General features: G+C 35.2%; 1 protein-coding gene across 1 annotated transcript in view; it reads left to right on the top strand.

The window, feature by feature from the left end:
* NEGR1 (neuronal growth regulator 1) overlaps positions 1-20,726 on the top strand; it is an 844,643-nt gene that overhangs the window by 555,873 nt on the left and 268,044 nt on the right. Inside the window, exon 4 of the mRNA XM_004763022.2 lies at positions 1,439-1,570. Coding sequence (XP_004763079.1) covers positions 1,439-1,570 — 132 coding nt within the window. The remainder of the gene's footprint in view (positions 1-1,438; positions 1,571-20,726) is intronic.

Below are 20,726 nucleotides of genomic sequence, written 5' to 3'. Positions count from 1 at the left end.
ATAGTTATAAAATCAGATTTTAAGAATATGGATTTGAGGACAATTGCTACTTTTGTAAACTCACCTCTGTGTGACTGAATTAATATATCAGCCAACTATCATCTTAGAAGTGTAACTCTTCACTATCTACAATTTAGGAGCAGCCAGGTAAAAATGGAGAAATGATGTAATCATATATATTCTAAACACTCCAGGTTTCAATTAACAAAATCATAGCTACCTGAGAACAAACAGTATAGTGACTGATACTGGCTCAGACAAGGGAGCCCAAAGGAAAAATATTTTTTTGTTAATTGACATAGATTTTGGATTTGGAGCACCATAACTGTATTCTATTTTGCTTTGTTCAGATAAAATTGAGTCTTTTTACTAGTTTTCTAACTTCTATAGCCATACAATTGTTTTGGCAAGAGAGTAGACTAAAAACAAAAATAAAGTTGACTTTTGAAAACAGACTGTTTAAGGGAATCATTGTATCATTTTCCAGTTCTCTTTGGTATATACTGAAATGTGATTTTTCAGGGCTTATATAAGGAGGGAGAAGAGCCTCCCCTCCCACCGCAGAAATTCACATAAGCTCATTCTTCCTCCACCCCATCTCTGATAATCAGGATCCCTCCTGCCTGAGTCTCTGCTTTCAAATAAATAAAAATCTATTATTTCAGAAAGGATTCTCTTTTTTCCAAATTTCATTCATTTGCAAGTATTTTTTTCATTTTGGATTATGCCCTTATATTTTTACTCTAGTGTGATTTTTAGTCAAATAAGAATATTTTCCCTAGAATATTAAAAAATAAAGATAGCTTAGTTTTTACCACTACTTAACCCTTAGTTTCAGAACCATATTTTTTTCTTAAAATTTATTGGATAGATTATATATAATACATACAGTGTGCCTCCCTTAAAAATTTAATAATTTTGGAAACTGAAATGCAGCAATCGTTTAATGTGCCTCTAAACTTATCAAGCCATCTAGCTTGAAACCTTGAGAATGAGTATGGAATTTTCCCAAAAGAAAAGCAACGTTTAGTTAGGTTAAGTGTCAGCTTGCTAGCTTACACTGTATAAAAGTCAATATGTACCAAGCCATATTAGTGAGTTTCATCTACACTGCTAGAAGGTTGTTGAACTCAATTACAGAAATGTGCAGAACTCTATTTGATGTGTGACGAGGTTAGGAGACCACAATCAATTAAAAAGAACACATGTATATCCTGTTCTGGGGAAACAGTTGTTATAGTATCCCTTGTTCAGTTTCTGCTTTTTTTCTCTGACTTTTCCTCTGAACATAGGAGAACAAAGGGCTTAATAATTCCCCAGTTGCATTTGGGATTGTTTTTGTCAGCAGTATCTAATAGGAAGACAGGAGATTGTTATTTTATATGAATGAAGCCTCAGGCGGCTACAATTAAACATGCTGTACTTTTTTTTCTTGTAGCAAAACCATTTGAAAATGGACAATATTTGGACATTTATGGAATTACAAGGGACCAGGCTGGAGAATATGAATGCAGTGCAGAAAACGATGTGTCATTCCCAGATGTGAAAAAAGTAAAAGTTGTCGTAAACTGTAAGTCCTGTCAACTTTTGTCCACGTAACTTTAGTGAAAAGATGAATATCTGACATATTCTGTCTGAATTTATGTTGCTATTTTTTCAGAGGTGCTCTAATTGATAAAAACCACCTATCGATAGTGGTAGTGTGTACATATTAGAATATCAATCAAATTGTTTTATGTAACATTCGTTGTCCCAAGTAATCCCACAGTAGTTCAGTCTGATATGCAGATGGAAATGTATACAAAATCTCTAGAGGATGGTAGATTCATGGCATTTTCTTTGTTCTCATGAGTTTCACCTAGATTATATGCTGATTGAATTTAAGTGTAAAACTCCCTATCGAACCTGATGGAAATTAAATATGCTGGTCTGTACTCAAGGGGAAGAGCTATTGTGATATTTCTATTACGTGGGTTATTTAATTCTATTTAGTTTGAAAAATATTGAGAAAATGCATCAGGAATATTCCCATGAGCATCATTATTAGAGCGATACCTGCAGATCTACGAATGCCCTTATTTTACACCCTCTCTGCATGCATCTCAAACACTGGTATCAGATATTTTTTACTAACATCCTATTTTATATCTTATTATCCCAATAGCAATGATTGAAATAATCTGTATTTTTCAAAAATACCCCCTTATTTCTCTCTCAAAAATTTTCACATTAACTTACTCAAATAAGATACTCTTAGGATAACAGTATTTTACTAAAGGTGTTTATAAGCTATAGCTTCCAATATTTTTTTTCATTCCACTTATATACCTTTATGCATATAGCCATTGCTAATAATGCACATATCATTAGAAGGAATCATTCCAAATATATTACAAAACGCTTAAACTAAGTAGGTGGGTTTTTTTTTTCATATTAATATGAGTCTTTTAATTTCATGGACCAAAAAATAACTATGAAAACACACCTGACAGTGGAGTGTCTGCCACAGGAAATCACTGCCATCAACTAACACTTTTGAGTGACTAATCTGTGTATTTGGGGTTGAACTATCTCTTTGAGACGAAACAAATGTGCATAATATCAGATCAAGAGGTGGTTTGTGGAGCAGAGTTTCTCATATTCTGTAGACAAACTTTAGCTGATCCACCAAAGAAGCTGACCAAAAATGAAAATCAACTCTACTAAACCAGAATCTATGGGGCATATGACCTGGAAATATACATCTATAATAAGTTTCTTCTGATTCTCAGGACTCCCATTGCAGGAGCTACTACTGCTCATCCTTCTGGAACTCGCTGAAATAGAAATAATAAGCAAGTAAAAATTCCTGATTATTTTATCACTAACTGTATTTACCTGACATAAGTCTACTGATTTTATTGTTGAAGGGTTGGAAAAAGATGTAAAGAAGTAATATTTTTAGAAGTGAACACTAAGAAATGAAAAGGTAGAGTCCAACTGTCAGAAAATCAAGGCACCCCCCCACCAGTAATGCAGCTCCTTCAGCCCTCAGCCCCAATATATCTCTAAAACGATGTCTCCAATGGGGATTGAATAAAAAACCCAGCTGTTGTATGAGTTCTCGTGGTCCTGTGCTCCATGTATATAACCCACACTTGTCTTTGTATTCACTTTCTCTTTCATCCTTTTTTCCCCTCTGTCTTTAATTCCTTGTCACTTATCATTTAATTAGATCCTCTTTTTTTCCTGGAAAAATGGGAACCTTGGACAGAAAGGTCAACTAAGGAGACAGACATGTGGAGAAAATTGAAATAAAAGCAAAATAGACCAACCAAATGAGTCGACATCTAAAGGATCTGGGTGTAGAAGAGAATCTACATAAAAAGCTGGACAAAAACTGGGGAAACAAAATGTCAGGAATTGTGAAAGATTGGCCACAGTTTCGTGGATGCTGGCAGAAAACAGACAAAGGGCAGTTTGTTACTCATGATAACAGTAGCCAGAGTATTGTCTTTTTATTTTTATTTATTTATTTTACATCAGGTCCCCGAGCTCTAGTTACTCCAGAGTGATACAAGGAGGGCTAGGTGACACCGATTCACACAGTGGGTGTATGTAATAGCTGAAGCTTCCTGAGCTTAGGAAAGTCGGTTTTGTTTTGTTTTGTTTCATTTTTATAATGGCAGCAAGCAAACCGCCCCTCTGCTGCTGAGGGAGAACTTATCTTTATTATACTGGACTGTAAACAAACCTGCTGTTTGCTGCATGGGGAGAACTACTTCTGTCTTTCAAGACTGTTCACTACACAAACATTCTCAAAAAGATAGTCAGGAACCAAGGCAAGTGTTTGGTGTCTCTGCTTCCAAGATGTGTGGAAAGAGGAGGAACTTTTGGTGAATTATCTTTCAATACAGGACAAGAGCAAGAAGGTTTGAAGAAGAGCGTAGATATTCCATCAGCCGAACGGGATGCCTCAGTGGCTTTTGTAGGGTGCCAAACACCTAAGAAGAGATAGGAAAGAAGACTTTGCTAATCAATTTCAATTTAGGAAGGAAAAGAGGGAAAGTTAAAAAAAAAAAAAAAAGGAGGTGCTTTTGAAATTATAACTACTGGGATGCCTGGGTGGCTTAGTAGGTGGAATGTAGGACTTTTGATTTCCACTTGGGTCATAATCTCAGGGTGAGCTTCAAGCCCAGCAGGGAGTCTGCTTGGGATTCTCTCTCTTCCTTTCCTTCTGCCCTTCCCTCTCTACTCTCTCTCTCTTTCTCTTTCTCTCTCTAAAATAAATAAATAAATTTATTAAAAAAATAAATTAGAATCATGGACTGTATTTTTTTAACAACATATTTCAGTTAGAAAAAGTACAGTCATAAATGGAAACAGTGGTGCCAACATAATATTAATACAGCTCACATCTTTTTAAAAAGTGAACCCAACAGGACTTTTTAATGATTTTAAACTATCAGTTTTATCTTCTGCTCCTTCCTAAATGATACATTTGATAGCTCACCTTTCCCTAAATGTGCCACAAACAATATCGATTGACTAATTAGATTTATACATGTGGGATCAATATTTTACATAACTGATGAGTTCTGTTCAAACTTCTGGTCAAGACCTAAATTTTGCCTTAGTTTGGAATGATTATATCACACAGATAACAGTGATTTCTAGCCGTGTAGGTGTATAAGTGTATGCCTATATTGTGTTCCTGGTTATGAAGAGGTTTGTAAAGTGTTAATTTTGTGAATTTGTCCCTTTAAAAGTCAAAAATTGAGCACTATCTATGGATTTTACTGAGCTGATTTCCCAAAGGAAATTAGCCAAAGCCTACTGAATAAACTTTAGTTTGTCAAATCCCAAAATTGAGCACAGTGGTCTCTGTTACCAGCACGGAACTGCACATCTCCTGATAACCTGATGATTCCCTGAAGATAGAATCGTGCCAAGTCGAAGGCAGAGCTTCTTTTCACTGTTATTAATCAATATGATGTGCATATAGAATTGCAGTAGCTTTGTGAGGTATAATTTGAAGAGAAACTTTGTCCCTTTTCCCAAATGGGGTTCAAGATGAAATGTAATAAATTTTCATAAGCTCTGGTAGATGCCGTTATGCAGTAAGTTAATTTGAGAAAGAGATTTAGGTTCCCTTTGAGTTAGAAATGTTTAATATTTTACTATTTATCTAAAATGTCTGCCATATATATATATACACACACACACATATATATAAACTACATGCATACAATAAATTACATATTTGCCATATACTTTGTATCTATAGTACTTTCACGTGGATTTCTATCCAATTTAATTAAACAGCAATTTAGTGGAATAATTAATATAATTGACTTATTTTATATTGATAGGGTGAGTTGGTTAATTGAACAAATCAACAAATTTTGAATTATTTACAGAAAGTCTTACTTATTATAGGATAGTAATACAAAGCTTGTTTCTGAGTAGGGAGATTTTGTAGGTGATTAGTCTCCTTGTCTTTATGTGTACTTTCTTTTATTCTTTTATATATACATATAAATTTATATTTTTAATATATATACATATAATATATAAACATATTTATATGTATTTTTACATAAATATATATATACACATCTACATACATATGTTGTATGTATAAAATTTTCTCTTTTTTTTCTTTCTTTTTTTGAGATTTTATTATTTATTTGAGAGACAGTGAGTGAGCCAGAGAGAGAGCACAAGCAGAGGGAGAGGGAGAAGTAGGCTCCCTACTGTGCAGAGAGCCCGATGTGGGCCTCCATCCCAGGATCCTGGAATCATAACCTGGGCCAAAGGCAACTGCTTAACTAACTGAGCCACTTAGGGGCCCCATAAAATTTTCTTGTCAAAATGAAAAACAAGGGAAAATAATAAAAAGGAGTTGTGACCTTTATCATAACCAGATCTTGAGAGATTAAAACACATAAACACACAAAACAAGAAAGAACAAATTTTAAACTGGTTGATTAGCTAAGCCAGAGGGAGCTAGTGGATTATAGTTAGATTCTTTGTTTTATTTATTTTTTTTAAAGATTTTTTTTATTTATCTGACAGACAGATAAATAAGTAGGCAGAGAGGCAGGCAGGAAAAGGGGGAGGGAAGCAGGCTTCCTGCTGAGCAGAGACCACCCCCCCCTCCCATGCAGGGCTTGATCCCAGCACCCTAAGATCATGATTGGAGCTGAAGGCAGAGGCTTAACCCACTGAGCCACCCAGGGGCCCTGAGATTCTTTGTTTTAATTGCATCCGTATTCCACTCCTAGAAGCAGCCTTAAAGATTTTAGTCCCATAATTTTAATCGTTAACTGAAAATGGAAGAATAAATGAGTTCCAAAAAGCTAATAGATTCAACTAAATTGTAAAAGACAGAAACCTGTGAAAATCTGGTTTAGAAAGCAGACACCAGAGTCTAGAAAATCACCAATGTTGACTTATTAGAAGCCAAAGCTCGAAGCTGGAAAATTTAGAAAGTATCAAAGACTAATAAAGTAAGGAAATCTTTGTAGGGAAGCAGGATCCCAGATATTAGAATTCAGGAAAGCCTGTAAGACCTTGCCCTTCCAAATGAATGCGTCCGTGGAAGGGTTGGGTTCTCTGATCTTGTGACAACCTGTTCGTTCTACGTACTATTTATGTTATTCTTTCAGTTAGTAGTAACCGTTTGGGCAATAGTGGGCCTTATGGTCAGATATTACTTACTTGAACACCTGTTGTATAATTTACTTGGTTTTCAGACCTTGGGAAACCACTTTACCCCTGAGTCTCAATTTTCAATTATGTAATTTAGGGCAATAATGCATAATTATCAAGGCTGGTTAAGGATTAAATGAAATGATATACATATATGGTGTCTGGCTCACTGTAGGCAATTGAAAAAATCTCTCTCTCTTTGGATATATTTACTCTAGAATGTAAGCTCTATGCAGTAAGGGATTTTCCTTTCTTTTTACAATGATATGTTCTTATCACATAATAGCAACTGGTCCATAGGAGGCAACCCCCCCAAAAAATAGTCATTGATGGAGTAAATTACTAAAAATATTGGTGTTCTCCTAGTGAACCATTCTACTAGACAGAAGAAAAAATATTGTTTGTTACATCATTACATTTTTTCTCCCAAAACAATAAGTAAATAATATGTTGAGTAATTTACTTCCAATATAATTTTTTAACCAAATTATTCAGGTAGATTTATTCATTTTTTTAAAAGATTTTATTTATTTATTTGACAGAGAGAGATCACAAGTAGACAGAGAGGCAGGCGGGGCCGGGGTGGGGGAGCAGGCTCCCTGCTGAGCAGAGAGCCCGATGCGGGACTCGATCCCAGGGCCCTGAGATCATGACCTGAGCCGAAGGCAGTGGCTTAATCCACTGAGCCACCCACGCGCCCCTCAGGTAGATTTAATAAAGATAACCTGACATTTATATAGTGCTTTCACCACAGAGAGGAAACACTAATTCCATTTTTTTACAGATAAGAAATTTGAGGATCAAAGAGATTAAAATATTTAATAATTTCCCTTATTTTCAAGAACAAAGCAGACGTGAACAAAAGAAAGTTAATTAATAACAACAACAACAACAAAAAAATAAAGTCAACCAAATTAAGGTAAAAAGATGTCCAGACATGATTTCAATTTTCACTCAGGACAGTCAGATTTTAAATTGATTATTTTATTTGGTATCAGAAATGTTTTGCACACACAATTTCTAGTAAAATAGAATTGAATATTCTTATGGTCAAACAGTAAAGATATTTTTGGGTGTATTGTGAACTAAGTTTTGATCCAATAAATCATAGGCACATATTTGTGCATTATTTTGCATCTTATACATATTCATTTATGCAAATGTGCACTTTATCTTCCACTATAACTAGCTCCAAACATGTGGGAAAGAATGTACCAATTAGTGTAACTTAGTACAATTGTATCAAAGCTTTAAATGAGAGGTCCCTGGGGAGAGGGAGGAGAGGGACGCTTTCTAGGGAAATGACCAACTTTTTAGTCTATTCATAACTTTTCTTCAAAACCTTGGAAGTTAGGCAGACATCTCAGACTTAAGACTATAAGAAATTTCAGATGACAGACAAATACCTCGAATAAAGAGAAAATCCCACCATTCAGAGTTGGAATGGGTAAGATACTATTGTAGAACTAGAACCAAAATGAATATTATTTGAATTCATAATTACTACATTAGCTCTTATTTCTGGTTCCATTTTATGCCTCTACCTTTACTTTACATTTACCTCATCTTTCACATTTGCTTATGATTTTGGCTACTGTCCTGCGCTTTATTTTTATTATAAGCTAATTAACATTTATCTGAAATGAGGCAGAGTATTAAAAATGTGTATTGTTGTCTGTTAAATAAAGTCTTAGTTCATATGCCATCTAGAGTAATAATGAAGCACTTCATTAAATCTGCATTTATATGTGTATTTATTGACCTGTTTGCTTATTGCTTACCATGATATTATCCAGGCTTTCGTGCCTGGGATATTGGTCTTGAAAGAAAGGAGGACGGTAAGAGAGACACATGGTTACTATGGTGTGGTAAGTGCTTTGATAAACCATCATTAAGTACGACACAAGGCTATCATAAAGGCACAAACACAGCCTTGGGGTATCATGGAAGGCTTCTAAGAGGCCTGATCCTGATGAAATCTGAAGGTGAAATTGAATTTGACGGATCTTTTTATTATTATTATTATTTTTAATCAAGGGAAGGGGAGTTTCGACAGAAACAGCAACCTTAGCTTAGGCCCATGGGAGTCAGGGCAAGGCACGGCTTGGTCTGTTGGCTGCAGTGAGCTGGATGAGACCAGAAAAGGGAATATGAAGGAGGGTGGGTACCTAAGAGGGAAGAAGGCAGGGCCCCGTCGGAAAAGAGATAATGAATCTTCACAGGCAGACACAGATCCAGCTTCATAATCAAAGAATAGCTATGAGATGATGGAGTTATTCAGACATACATTTAAATATCAAGAAATGTATTTAAATATTTTTATTTCCTACATCTATGGAGTATACTTGGGTGATTTCTGTTTTGTCACGGCAAGGGCAAAACTAAGGCTTAAAATGATAACTCTAGCTAACAGAGATATGAGGAACTAAGAAATTTGAAGGAAAAATCCCTATAGGTATTGAATATTGAATATGAGAAACTTATGGATAATCACCCAGAAAATGTATTTTTATTTTATTTTTTTTCAGAAAACATATTTTTAAATAAAACATTTCTCCTCAATAGAACAACACAAAAAGCTAAGAATTAAACCTGTTCTTTTCACCTTGGGACTCCCATGGCATAAAAAGTTCAGATTTAATTCTATAGTTATGTAATTCCTCAGTTAAAGTAAAACTATGTTATTAAACATGCAGTTAAGGAATACATGAATTCTTCTATTGAAGGAGGCATAATTGGTCCTTTGTTTTAAATCTTAGACATACACTTCAATTAATGACTAGTGTGCCAAAACTATTTTTACTTAATGAGGCTATTTTTACTTAACGAGTATACTCCCAATTTAAATTAAATATATTCCCCCATACTTTTATCTTAGTATTGAGAGTTTTAGTATTAAGGATCTATGAGTGATCTTTTACCCTTTTTTTTTCTCATGGAAAATCAAAATGTATCTGCAGTAAGCAACTGTGCATATTTTTATTATTCTTTTTTTTTTCTCAAAGTGAAAGATGGAACAGTGTCCTTGCTTTAATACATGAACAAAACTTTCTGCTACATGAGAGAGTGTTTGTTTTGTTTACAGTTATTTCTGAGCTGTCATTTATCAGTTCAAAAAATATACTTATTATATGATTATATTTTATATATATATATATACATGTATATATATATATATATAAAATACCTAATATATATTAGGTAAAATAGAGTTTGATTATCAACCAGGAGTAAGAAACCAATTTCTAACAAGATGGAAGTGCTTTAGGTTGAAAATGATCCCATGCTAAAGTGATGAAAAGTGGTGACAATCAGCAAAGGGACAAATATATATATATGTACACATTTATGTGTGTGCTTCTCTGACATGCCCATCTAGATTCATGCTCTAGGAAGACCCCAAAGGGCCAAACTCTGAAAAGTACAGGCTGGTTTCTTCTGAATATATTCTTCAAACTCATTGTGAAAGTTCAAAACTTGCACAAACCTACAGTGTGTAGACCTGTGTGTGTGTGTGTGTGTGTGTGTGTGTGTGTTTTAAAGATCTTATTTATTTGACAGAAAGAGAGATCACAAGTAGGTAGAGCAGCAGGCAGAGAGAGAGAGCGGGGAGCAGGCTGCTCGCTGAGCAAAGAGCCCGATGTGGGACTCGATCCCAGGACCCTGAGATCATGACCTGAGCTGAAGGCAGAGGCTAAACCCACTGAGCCACCCAGGAGCCCCTAGACCTGCGTTTATTTAAAACTAACATTATCAGCATATTTCCTCATCTAATTCAGTTCTTTTTAGCCAAACACTGAGAGTCATTTGTAGAATGGGAACAACAGAGAATTAAGGTTTTGGGGTCTTTTCTCTATTATCAAGATTAAATTTTACAGGAATTGTCAAGTATCTTTAAGTCTGCTATTGAACATATTTGTATGTTTTATGCATATGTGTGGTGTGTGAAGGGAGTGAACGGGGAGTGATTATTAGTACGGTATAAATAGTATAAACAAAGAGAATATAGGGGTGCCTCAGTGGCTCACTTGGTTAAGCTCGACCCTTACTTTGGCTCAGGTCATGATTTCAGGGTCTTCAGGCTGTGCTCTTAGCAGAGAGTCTGCTTGAGATTCTCTCTCCCTCGCCATGCTCATGTGTACTCTCCGTCTCTCAAATAAAATAAATAAATTTTCAAAAGAAAAACAAAAGGCAGTATGTAGTAGAGCCGTGGGAGATAAATTTGGAAGAAAAGGGACCAATTTGTGGGGAAACTTGCTTTGCGTACTGGAGAATGTTCTGCCACAAGCCCCCACTCATTCCTTTCTTCTTTTTCATACTCATTTTCTTTTGCTTTCTCACCATCATTCACACATTCCTACTCTTTCTCATTATCTTTATTTCTATTCTTTGGTTTCCTCACCTCTCTTTCCCATTACTTCCACCCATATATGTAATCATAATAAACCAGTTTTTGAAAGAACTTCTCATGTATATAATGGAAATCAGCAATGAATCTTATACAGTCATCTGGGAATCATCTTAAATAGACAGATCCACTCCCCATACTCAGTTTTTCAGTTTATATTATATTTACCTAAAAACAAGTGTGTAAAATGTTTTTTTTATTTACATTTATATTTGGAGATTACGAGGTAATGAGAGTGACACAGAAAGACAGAAGATCTAAATTCTATTTTTTTTTTAAGATTTTATTTATTTATCAGAGAGAGAGGGCGAGAGAGCGAGCACAGGCAGACAGAATGGCAGGCAGAGGCAGAGGGAGAAGCAGGCTCCCTGCCGAGCAAGGAGGCGATGCGGGACTTGATCCCAGGACTCTGGGATCATGACCTGAGCCAAAGGCAGCTGCTTAACCAACTTGGTTACTTAACTAATCATAGAAGTTTGGACAGAGAATTTAAACTTCTACCTGTTGATACCCCTATTTGTAAAATAAGGGAGTGATATCTCTATAACATCCCCTAATTCCAAGATTCTGATATGTTTCTCTAATCCAAGTATCCAAATTTTAGGGACTGCATGGATTCAATTCCCAGCACACAGGGAACAAAGGCTAAAAGCAATGTTTGGCTTCAGTGTCAAACATTCTAGATAATCTATTTTATTTGTGAATTCTTTGAGAAGTTATGAAGAATAATTTTGTTCTCTCATGCACTGTTGTCAAATTCAGAAAAATTTGTTTTTCTTCTATTCTAAAATTTTAATTTTGTGGGGACGCCTGGGTGGCTCAGTTGGTTAAGCAGCTGCCTTCGGCTCAGGTCATGATCCCAGTGTCCTGGGATCGAGTCCCGCATCGCCTCCTTGCTCGGCAGGGAGCCTGCTTCTCCCTCTGCCTCTGCCTGCCATTCTGTCTGCCTGTGCTCGCTCTGTCGCCCTCTCTCTCTGATAAATACATAAAATCTTAAAAAATAAATAAATTAAATAAAATAAAATTTTAATTTTGTGGAAAGAGTAAGTACAACAATGGAGAAATAAACTTCAGAGAATTTCAAAGTAAGGATTCTCATTACACAACGGAGTGTGATAGAGGCTAGCAAAAATAGGATTTGGAATTAAACGTGATTTCTAATCCCCACTCAGTCACTTTGGAGTATTGGAAAATTAGTTAACTTCTTTGGGGCAGTTCCCTTACATAAAAACGAGATAATTATACCTACCTTAAAGATTTGTTCTGAGGATGGTTATATATAAAACAATGAAGTGGATAGCACAAGACAACTTTCTATACTGTAAATATTTGTGTATAGCACTGGTCACATTACCCTATATGTCTACATATCTACTTTAGTCTGTGGCTTCTGTGGCCTGTTAGCTCTTTGAGGAGGGACACGCCTCTTATTCACCTTTGTGATTCAGGTAGTATCACACAGTGGTTAGAAGGACAGGGTCTGGAGCTGGTCACCTTGACTTTGAACCCTAGCTCTGCTGCTTTTTAACTGCTATGTGAGCTTGGTCAAATTATTAAGCTTTGTGTGTGTCTGTATCTTCAACTATTAAGTGGAGGGGGGTGCACCTGGGCGGCTCTGTCTGCCTTGGTCTCAGGTCATGATCCCAGGGCCCTGGGATCAAGCCCCATGTCAGGCTCCCTGCTTGGTGGGGAGACTGCTTTTCCCTCTCCCTCTGCCACTCCCCGTTTGTGCGCTCTTATTCTTGCTCTCTCTTTCTCTTTCTCTATCAAATAAATACATAAATTCATTTAAAAAAAAAGTAGAGGAGTATAAGTATTACCCCAGTTAATACATGAAAATGTTTAGTGTACATCATTACTCCCAATACTAGCCACAATTTCTGGTAATAAATATCTGTTTGAGTGAATGAATGAATAGCCACATGGAATTCTGTAGCTGATAATGACTGTGAAATCACTGTGATTCCCTCATCCTATGGATGTGTGCATGTGGGTTCAGGCAGCTTTGGAAATTAGATCATACAGTTTATAGAAGTACTCAGAATGGAATCCTGAAATCCTGATTCTAGGTCTGAGGCTATTTCATTATACCCTCCTGACTCCATGTAAATCAAAATGGAATTTAATTATTTTTAGTAAACTGTGTAAACTCCAGAGACTTTCCAAAAGATAGTATAATCTGAAGGTAGGGAGACAGGTTCGCTGTGTGCAATGAGGGAAAGATTCGGATAACCAGAATAGGCACAGGTGTTAGCTGTCAGAATGGCTGACGCTGAAATCAAGTGAAGAACCGAGAAATTTGGGATTCTCAGTGAATAGATAAATAATAAATAATCCTGAGGAATGATGCTGCACTCAAAATAAGTTTGTTCACATATTGTCTGAAATGAGAGCTTTTGTTTTATACTGAATGTAATGAAGTCTGTGTCATGCAGCCGTCCTACTTGCTGCTACACAGTAAGGTTAACAGCAGTGCAAAAAAAACAAGCAAATAGAAACAAAACAAAACAAAACAAAAAAAGAGGGGTGGTAGAAGAAGCCTACCACCATGCTGGGGACATGAAACAGTTATGATTTTCATAGGTAAAACGAATGATGATAAAGCCTTATTTAGCACACTTGGTCATTCCACGTTTCAAATTTACTGCCCTGCTCTTTTAGCCATGAGATCATAGTTCATTCAATTTAGCAAAAAGTTAAAAGTGGTTCGGTGGCAATTAATATCTTATGCCCAGTTCCTGGTTGTTTCAGTGGTAAAGAATTTGGATAAAATTTCTAAGTTTTTATATAACATAATGAAACATATGAACTTAATACATATTAATTCTTTTCTGCAATAAATCATACTTTTTCCCCTAGTCTAAACAAATCAGCATTCTGTAGCCTAGAACAGATACTGAGAATGTTTCTGCATTTAGTGCATTAGTTAGTTAATGCATTTAGAGCTAGTGTACATTTCCATAATAGGGCAGAGGGGGTATAATATCAGTAATTAAGTAAATAAGTAATTCACAAATGCTCTACTTGTTAACATTGTTTCACACTTCGTAGTATACTGGTTTTGCAAACCCTTCTTTTGTTCTCGTGGATGTCAAAAGCCTGCTGAAGCTCAAGGCAGTTCACGTGCAGATTGCAATCTTTGCTGAAGCCTTTCATGAGCTGTTCTGTACAGCCCAACAGGAAACAGATGAATCTGATGATGTATGAGTTTTTTTGAAGACAAGTTATATAACTCCAAAAGTCCAGTGTCCTGATAAAATTTTCTAGATTGCCCATGTGATAGAAATTTCAAGCTATTTATCAAAATCTGTTTTTATATCCTTCCTCATCTGCTGCTTGGACTAAGTGTCTGGCCTGCATAGTTTTGGTTCTGTGACTGTGTTCCAGCGAAAGAAATATGAGCAGATGTGACCTGGGCGCCTTACAGCCTTGGTTTATAACAACTTACCATGCATACTTCGTGCTGTTCCACTTTCTGGCTACCAGGGATGGTAACCCGTGGTGTGACCTTGAAAGTTTCCTCTTGAAGAGGACAAAGCTACCATTATCTTGAGTCCCAGATTAATTGTATGCAGAAGGCTAGCCTACCCCCTTAGCTCATTTCACTTTTACTCTTTCACTCATCTGAAACATTATGGACTATTAGATGAGTGAGAATTAAACTTTTTTTGTTGACTTACTGCAAGTTTTAGTCTGTTTGTTATTATACTTTAGCCTTTCCTATTACATCCACATCTATAGGCTCAAATTCTCTGTAAAGAGTAGAAGCTTTGAATCATATCTTTCTTTAAAAAAAATGTGTATATATATATATATATATATATATATATCCCAGAAGCAATGATTAAAAGCTCCCTGGGAAGAATAAGGAGATAATGGATCTCTCTTTCTTCCAAGGTGAAGCATAGCCAACTGAATTTATATTTGCAAATTCTGTCAGTCCTGGTGAGAAAAAACAATCTATGAATATCATGCCTTTGAGGCTTCATATCACTTTGCTCAAAAAAATACAGTTCGATTCAAAATAACATAAGGCCATCAGCTTCTGACATGAACTTGCCTGAAAAATATGACTCGAAGACAAAGAAAAAGGAACAATTGCTGCAAAATCTCCAAAACCTAAAACAGACCCAAAGCCAATATTCAGAAGGAATTTGAACAAATAAAAGGCTCAGAGAGTTGGGAAAAAACAAGCAAGCAAGCAAACAAACAAAACAAAACCACAATGATGTACCTTGCTTAGTTTCAAAGAAGAAACAGCCCTGCCTGCCTGAAAGAAAACAGGATTTTCTCTCCCTTAGTTTCTGTTTCTTGGCTCAGAAACTTCCAGAATCTACAAAGGCAAACCCAGACAATCTCCCCTCTGTATATGGACGTAACTTTGAAGGCAGTCAGATTATTAGTCCCTTGCTTTCAACCTACCCTCATTTAGCCACTGAGCTATTGATTTTCAAGGAGTAAGTTTTTACAATTTAAAACTCTTTATATAGGAAGAAAAAAAAAAGAAAGAAATAGGAAGAGTATGACCATGACCATGCTGAGGATAGCTTTTCATTGGCTCTAAGTACTATAGTATCAGGGACTAGAGGTAGAGGAAGAACTAAAGTAAATCTTGCAAATTATATTTGGTTCATCCTGCTAGACCCAGGAAAGAGGAGGACAGTTGTGACCATAAACATGCTCTGCACTTTGGCCTAGGAAATGCTCCAGTTAGAAATCAGGAAGACAGGGGTGCCTGGGTGGCTCAGTTGGTTAAGCGACTGCCTTCGGCTCAGGTCATGATCCTGGAGTCCTGGGATCGAGTCCCACATCAGACCCCCTGCTCAGCAGGGAGTCTGCTTCTCCCGCTGATCTCTCTCCTTTCATGCTCACTCTCTCTCTCTCAAATAAATAAATAAAATCATTTTAAAAAGTTAAAAAAAAAAAAAGAAAGAAATCAGGAAGACAATGAGTGGAGTATTTAAACTATGTACCTGTCTGCTAAGAAGCAGCAGTTCAAATCAAAGCAGAACTTTGCACATTAAGAAATCGACAGTTGGGGGAGGGATGGGGAGTTAAGCAGATTCTCAAATATGCAAAAAAAAAAAAAGCATATTTAAAAATAAAACTCGAGGATGAATATATCATTTAAATGATGGGCTACAGCAAAAGGGAGAAAATGTTAGAAAATGTTTTTAACATATTTAATATGAAACAAGAAGACATCTCCTCCACAAAAACGGAATCACAAAATTATAGAGAAGAGACTGAGATAGAGGGACAAGAGGAAAAACAATAAGGTGCATTATAAAGATGACCAAGTGTGATGCAAGGAAAGCTGGTGACATGTTATTTCCTCCCATCAACCCCTCCTAGTATTAAACACTTAAAATTGTTAGATGTTATATAGACTGTGGAAAATATGTTCTTTATAACATGGCTAAGCTTGTAGCAATATAAGAAATACATATTAGAAGTCTGAAAGTACCCCAAACTGCTATTCTGTGGGGCAAGTTGCCCTGACCAGCCTTCTCTGAAGGTGTGGAATCTCCCTGGCCATAAAGGTGGGGCAATGAAAGGTGACCCACTCAGCAATGAAGCAGGACACAAACAAGAAGAATTTATCCAGCTATTCCTTTCCCTCCTTCACACAGGGCAATGAGACAGAGAAAGACAGTCACAGGAAAGAAAATTATTTCTGAGAATTCCTATAAGTTTCTCTCATGTACATTTGGGGCTGGATTCATACTCCCTGTAGAATATAAGAAATGCTAAGTAGAAATCTAGTGTAGGGGCGCCTAGGGGGCTTAGTGGGTTAAAGCCTCTGCCTTCAGCTCAGGTCATGATCTCAGGGTCCTCGGATGGAGCCCCACATTGAGCTCCCTGCTCACTGAGGAGCCTGCTTCCCTTCCTCTCTCTCTGCCTGCCTCTCTACCTACTTGTGATCTCTGTCAAATAAATAAATAAAATCTTTAGGGGAAAAAAAAGAAAAGAAAAAAGAAAATTTAGTGTAATGTAGATCTAGGGTGACTGGCCCCTTAGATGCCTAACAGAAGAAAAAGTATTATTCTCTGTAGAAAACAGTTTAAATATAGGCCTCAAAAATTTTTACAAGTGGTATTCAAGAAATATTACATCTTAATCAAAATTCCAATGCACAGAAGAGAAAGCAAGTCACTAACAGAAAAACAGCAAACTGTATTGTAAGATAATACAAATATTGGAAATATCCCAAATAGGATACTAACAATATACTTAATATACTTAAAGAAATGAAAAGAGAATTAAAATGTTATGAAAAGGGGCACCTGGGTGGCTCAGTGGGTTAAAGCCTCTGCCTTCGGCTCAGGTCATGATCTCAGGGTCCTGGGATCGAGCCCTGCATTTGGCTCTTTGCTCAGCAGGGCGCCTGCTTTCTCCTCTCTCTCTCTACCTATCTACCTACTTGTGATCTCTGTCAAATAAATAAATAAAATCTTAAAATAAAATAAAATGTTATGAAAGAATATGGAGCGATTCAAATTGTTCAAACATGTTTTATGAAATATCTTAGCAAACCAGAAATATATTTAGCTGACAAGGGCTCTTATGATAAATTATAGCAAATATCATATACATGGATGAAATGTAAATACATTTCCTTTAAAATCAGCTAAGACAAGGATGACCACTTTCCTTACTTTTCCTAGCCAGGCTAGAACAATAAGACCAAGAAAAAATTAGCAGTGAAAGTATTTGACAAGAAGAATTAAAAATGACATTATTCCAAGATGATGTCATCACCTATATGCCAGATCCAAAAGGATATATAGATAAACTAATAGAATAAATAAGAGTTTATAATGATTAATAAATATAAAATCAATATTCCAAATCAAATTATATTACTGTAATTCAGGAAAAAGAGCAAATCCAATTGGAAAAACAATAATACTTAGACTATCGATAAAATATAAATGTATTGAGGACAAATCTAACAGAATATACATATAAATTACTTAAATACATTAAAGAGGACCTACTTAAATGGAGAGGCATAACATACTCAGAATGTTTTAAAGATGCCATTACCCTCTAAACAAAACACAAATTCACTAGAATTTGAATAAAAATCAAATTTTTCATGAAACTTCGTAAATTAACTGTAAAATTTACATTGATAAAATAAAAAAATTATAGAGAAAAAAACAATTCAGGTGGGCGATACACACCATAAGATATCACAATATAACTATATAATTATACATATATATTATATATAAAAGTATATATGTGATACTGTATATAGTTATATATATCTGATATTATGAAACAGTGCAACAATAGACAAATACACAACTAAAGCAACACAGAGAGCTCTCTAACAGATCCATAAGTATATAGAATTCTGATATATGAAAGAGAAGATATTGCAGATCAGTAGGGAGAAAAATGAACCTTTAAATAAATGGTTTGGGAGCAATTAGTTTTCATGAATAAAAAACAAAAGGAAATGAAACTCTATCTCACAACATAAACAAAATCAATCGAGGATGTAATTATGAAAGGCAAATCATTAAAAACCTCTAAAAAATGTAGAAGACCATCTAGCTGACCCTTGGTAGGGAAATTTTCATTAAACTAAACAGGAAAATGAAAACTATAAAGACAATGACATATTTCATATCATAATAAAATTAATTTTTTTGAAAGAGAGCAAAGTGAAAAGCCATAAACTGAAAGAGATATTGAAATACATAAAGCTAACACGGATTAAATATGTAGAAAATATGAAGAACATTTACTTAAAAAAATCAAGATTTCCTATAATGTATGAAAAGATACATGATAGGCACTTCACAGAAGCAGAAAGTCTAGTGGATCATAAACATATAATAAGATGTCCAATGTCATTTTTGTTATGATGTAAATACAAATTAAAACTGTAATCATGTATCATTTCACATGAACAGATTAACCACAATATACATTTTGACAAATATTTTTGTGAGAATCTAGTGTAAAAAAGAACTCCCACATGTTGTTGAGGAAAATGTAAATTGGAACAATGACTCAGGAAAACAGTTTTATATTACCTATGAAAGTTGGTCATGTACATACTCTATAACCTGGCAATTTCTGTGTGAGATACATTCCCAGCATATGTATCCTTGTGAACCCAAGGCTATGTACATGAATGTTTGTAGAGGCATTCTTTCTAGTAGCCACAAAACTAAAAACAAGCCAAATGCTCATCAACACTAAACTGTTCATCAACACTTAATAGGCTTGTTTATAGAAATGTAAATAAATATATCACATGAATATATCAATGAATCAACCTAGATGAATCCCAAAAATATAGTACTAAAGAAAAAACAGAAAAAGATATAGAACATTAGATTGTTGATATAAAGTTCAGAAGTAAGCTAAATAAAATAATATGTTGTTTAGGGGTGATTGTTTACCTAGGTGAATATACCCTCCACAGGTTAGTGTAGCTTATGATTGATAGGTTAGCATTAGCAGCACAAGAGAGTCAAAATTCTGGCAATTGTCTTTGAAACCAGCTAAGTATAGATGTAATAATTCCACAAAATGCTATAAATAATATTTCATAAATTCCTTCAAAAAAGTCTGGAATTCAAATCTATGTAACATAAATATAGGACTTAAATGAAAAAGATCTGGTGTGAATATTGTGATCATACTCTGTAAACACAGAAACTGAGAGAAATGTTGAGGGGAGTGGAGAAATGGAAGGCAGAGTGGTTAGGGAGGCAAGAGGATTCAAAGAGAGGCCAGAAGCATGTTAAATGTCATTTGTCATTTGTCAGAGAGAGTGACATTTAATTATTTAATCTAAGAAATATAAGTAATATTTTTAAAGACTAAAAGTAAACCCCAATGAAACATAACTACAGAAAACATGAGTGAAAATCTCTTCCACATAGTAAAATGGAAAGGGATATTATTGAAGCATAAAAATTTAAACACACACAAAAGAGAGCAAATGAAAACATCAGTCATAATAATTAATATGATTAATTATTCTATCAAAAAGAAAATAATATAAGGTACATATTTGAAAATATGAATGTTAAGGACGCCTGGGTGATACAGTCAGTTAAGCATCCAACTCTTGATTTTGGGACAGGTCATGATCCAGGGTCATGAGATCAAGCCCCAAGTTGGACTACATGCTCAGCAGGGAGTCTGCTTGAGATTCTCTTTCTCCCTCTCCATCTGCCCCTTGACCACCAACTCACATGCTTTCTCTCTCTCTCAAATAAATAAATAAATCTTTTAAAAATTACTGTTTATCATATACTAATACAATAAACAATGGTATAGTACTTATATAAGGCAAATCTAAAGCAAAATAACAAAAATATCAAAGAATGGATGAAGATTTCTTAAAGCAATTCAAAGGAAATTAAAAGAGAAATAAAATAGTTTTAAAATACTAATTGAGGTAGTACATAGTCTAAGAAGTTCTCTTCATGAGTTTGGAACTGAGAAAAATATTCAGGACCTTGATATATGGAAAGCCTACTCCTTTTATCTACAGTATAGAGAAGAATCAATGAATCCTTTGGGGAGGAAGACTCTAAACAAAGAAGGTAACTAATAATACATGACTAAATCCACCATCCAATTCAACATT

This window comes from Mustela putorius, unplaced genomic scaffold, assembly GCF_011764305.1.
Source record: "Mustela putorius furo isolate JIRA1106 unplaced genomic scaffold, ASM1176430v1.1 tig00003853_pilon_pilon_pilon, whole genome shotgun sequence".
NCBI classification, from domain to species: Eukaryota; Metazoa; Chordata; class Mammalia; order Carnivora; family Mustelidae; genus Mustela; species Mustela putorius.
This window is presented reverse-complemented; position numbering and strand designations above follow the sequence as displayed.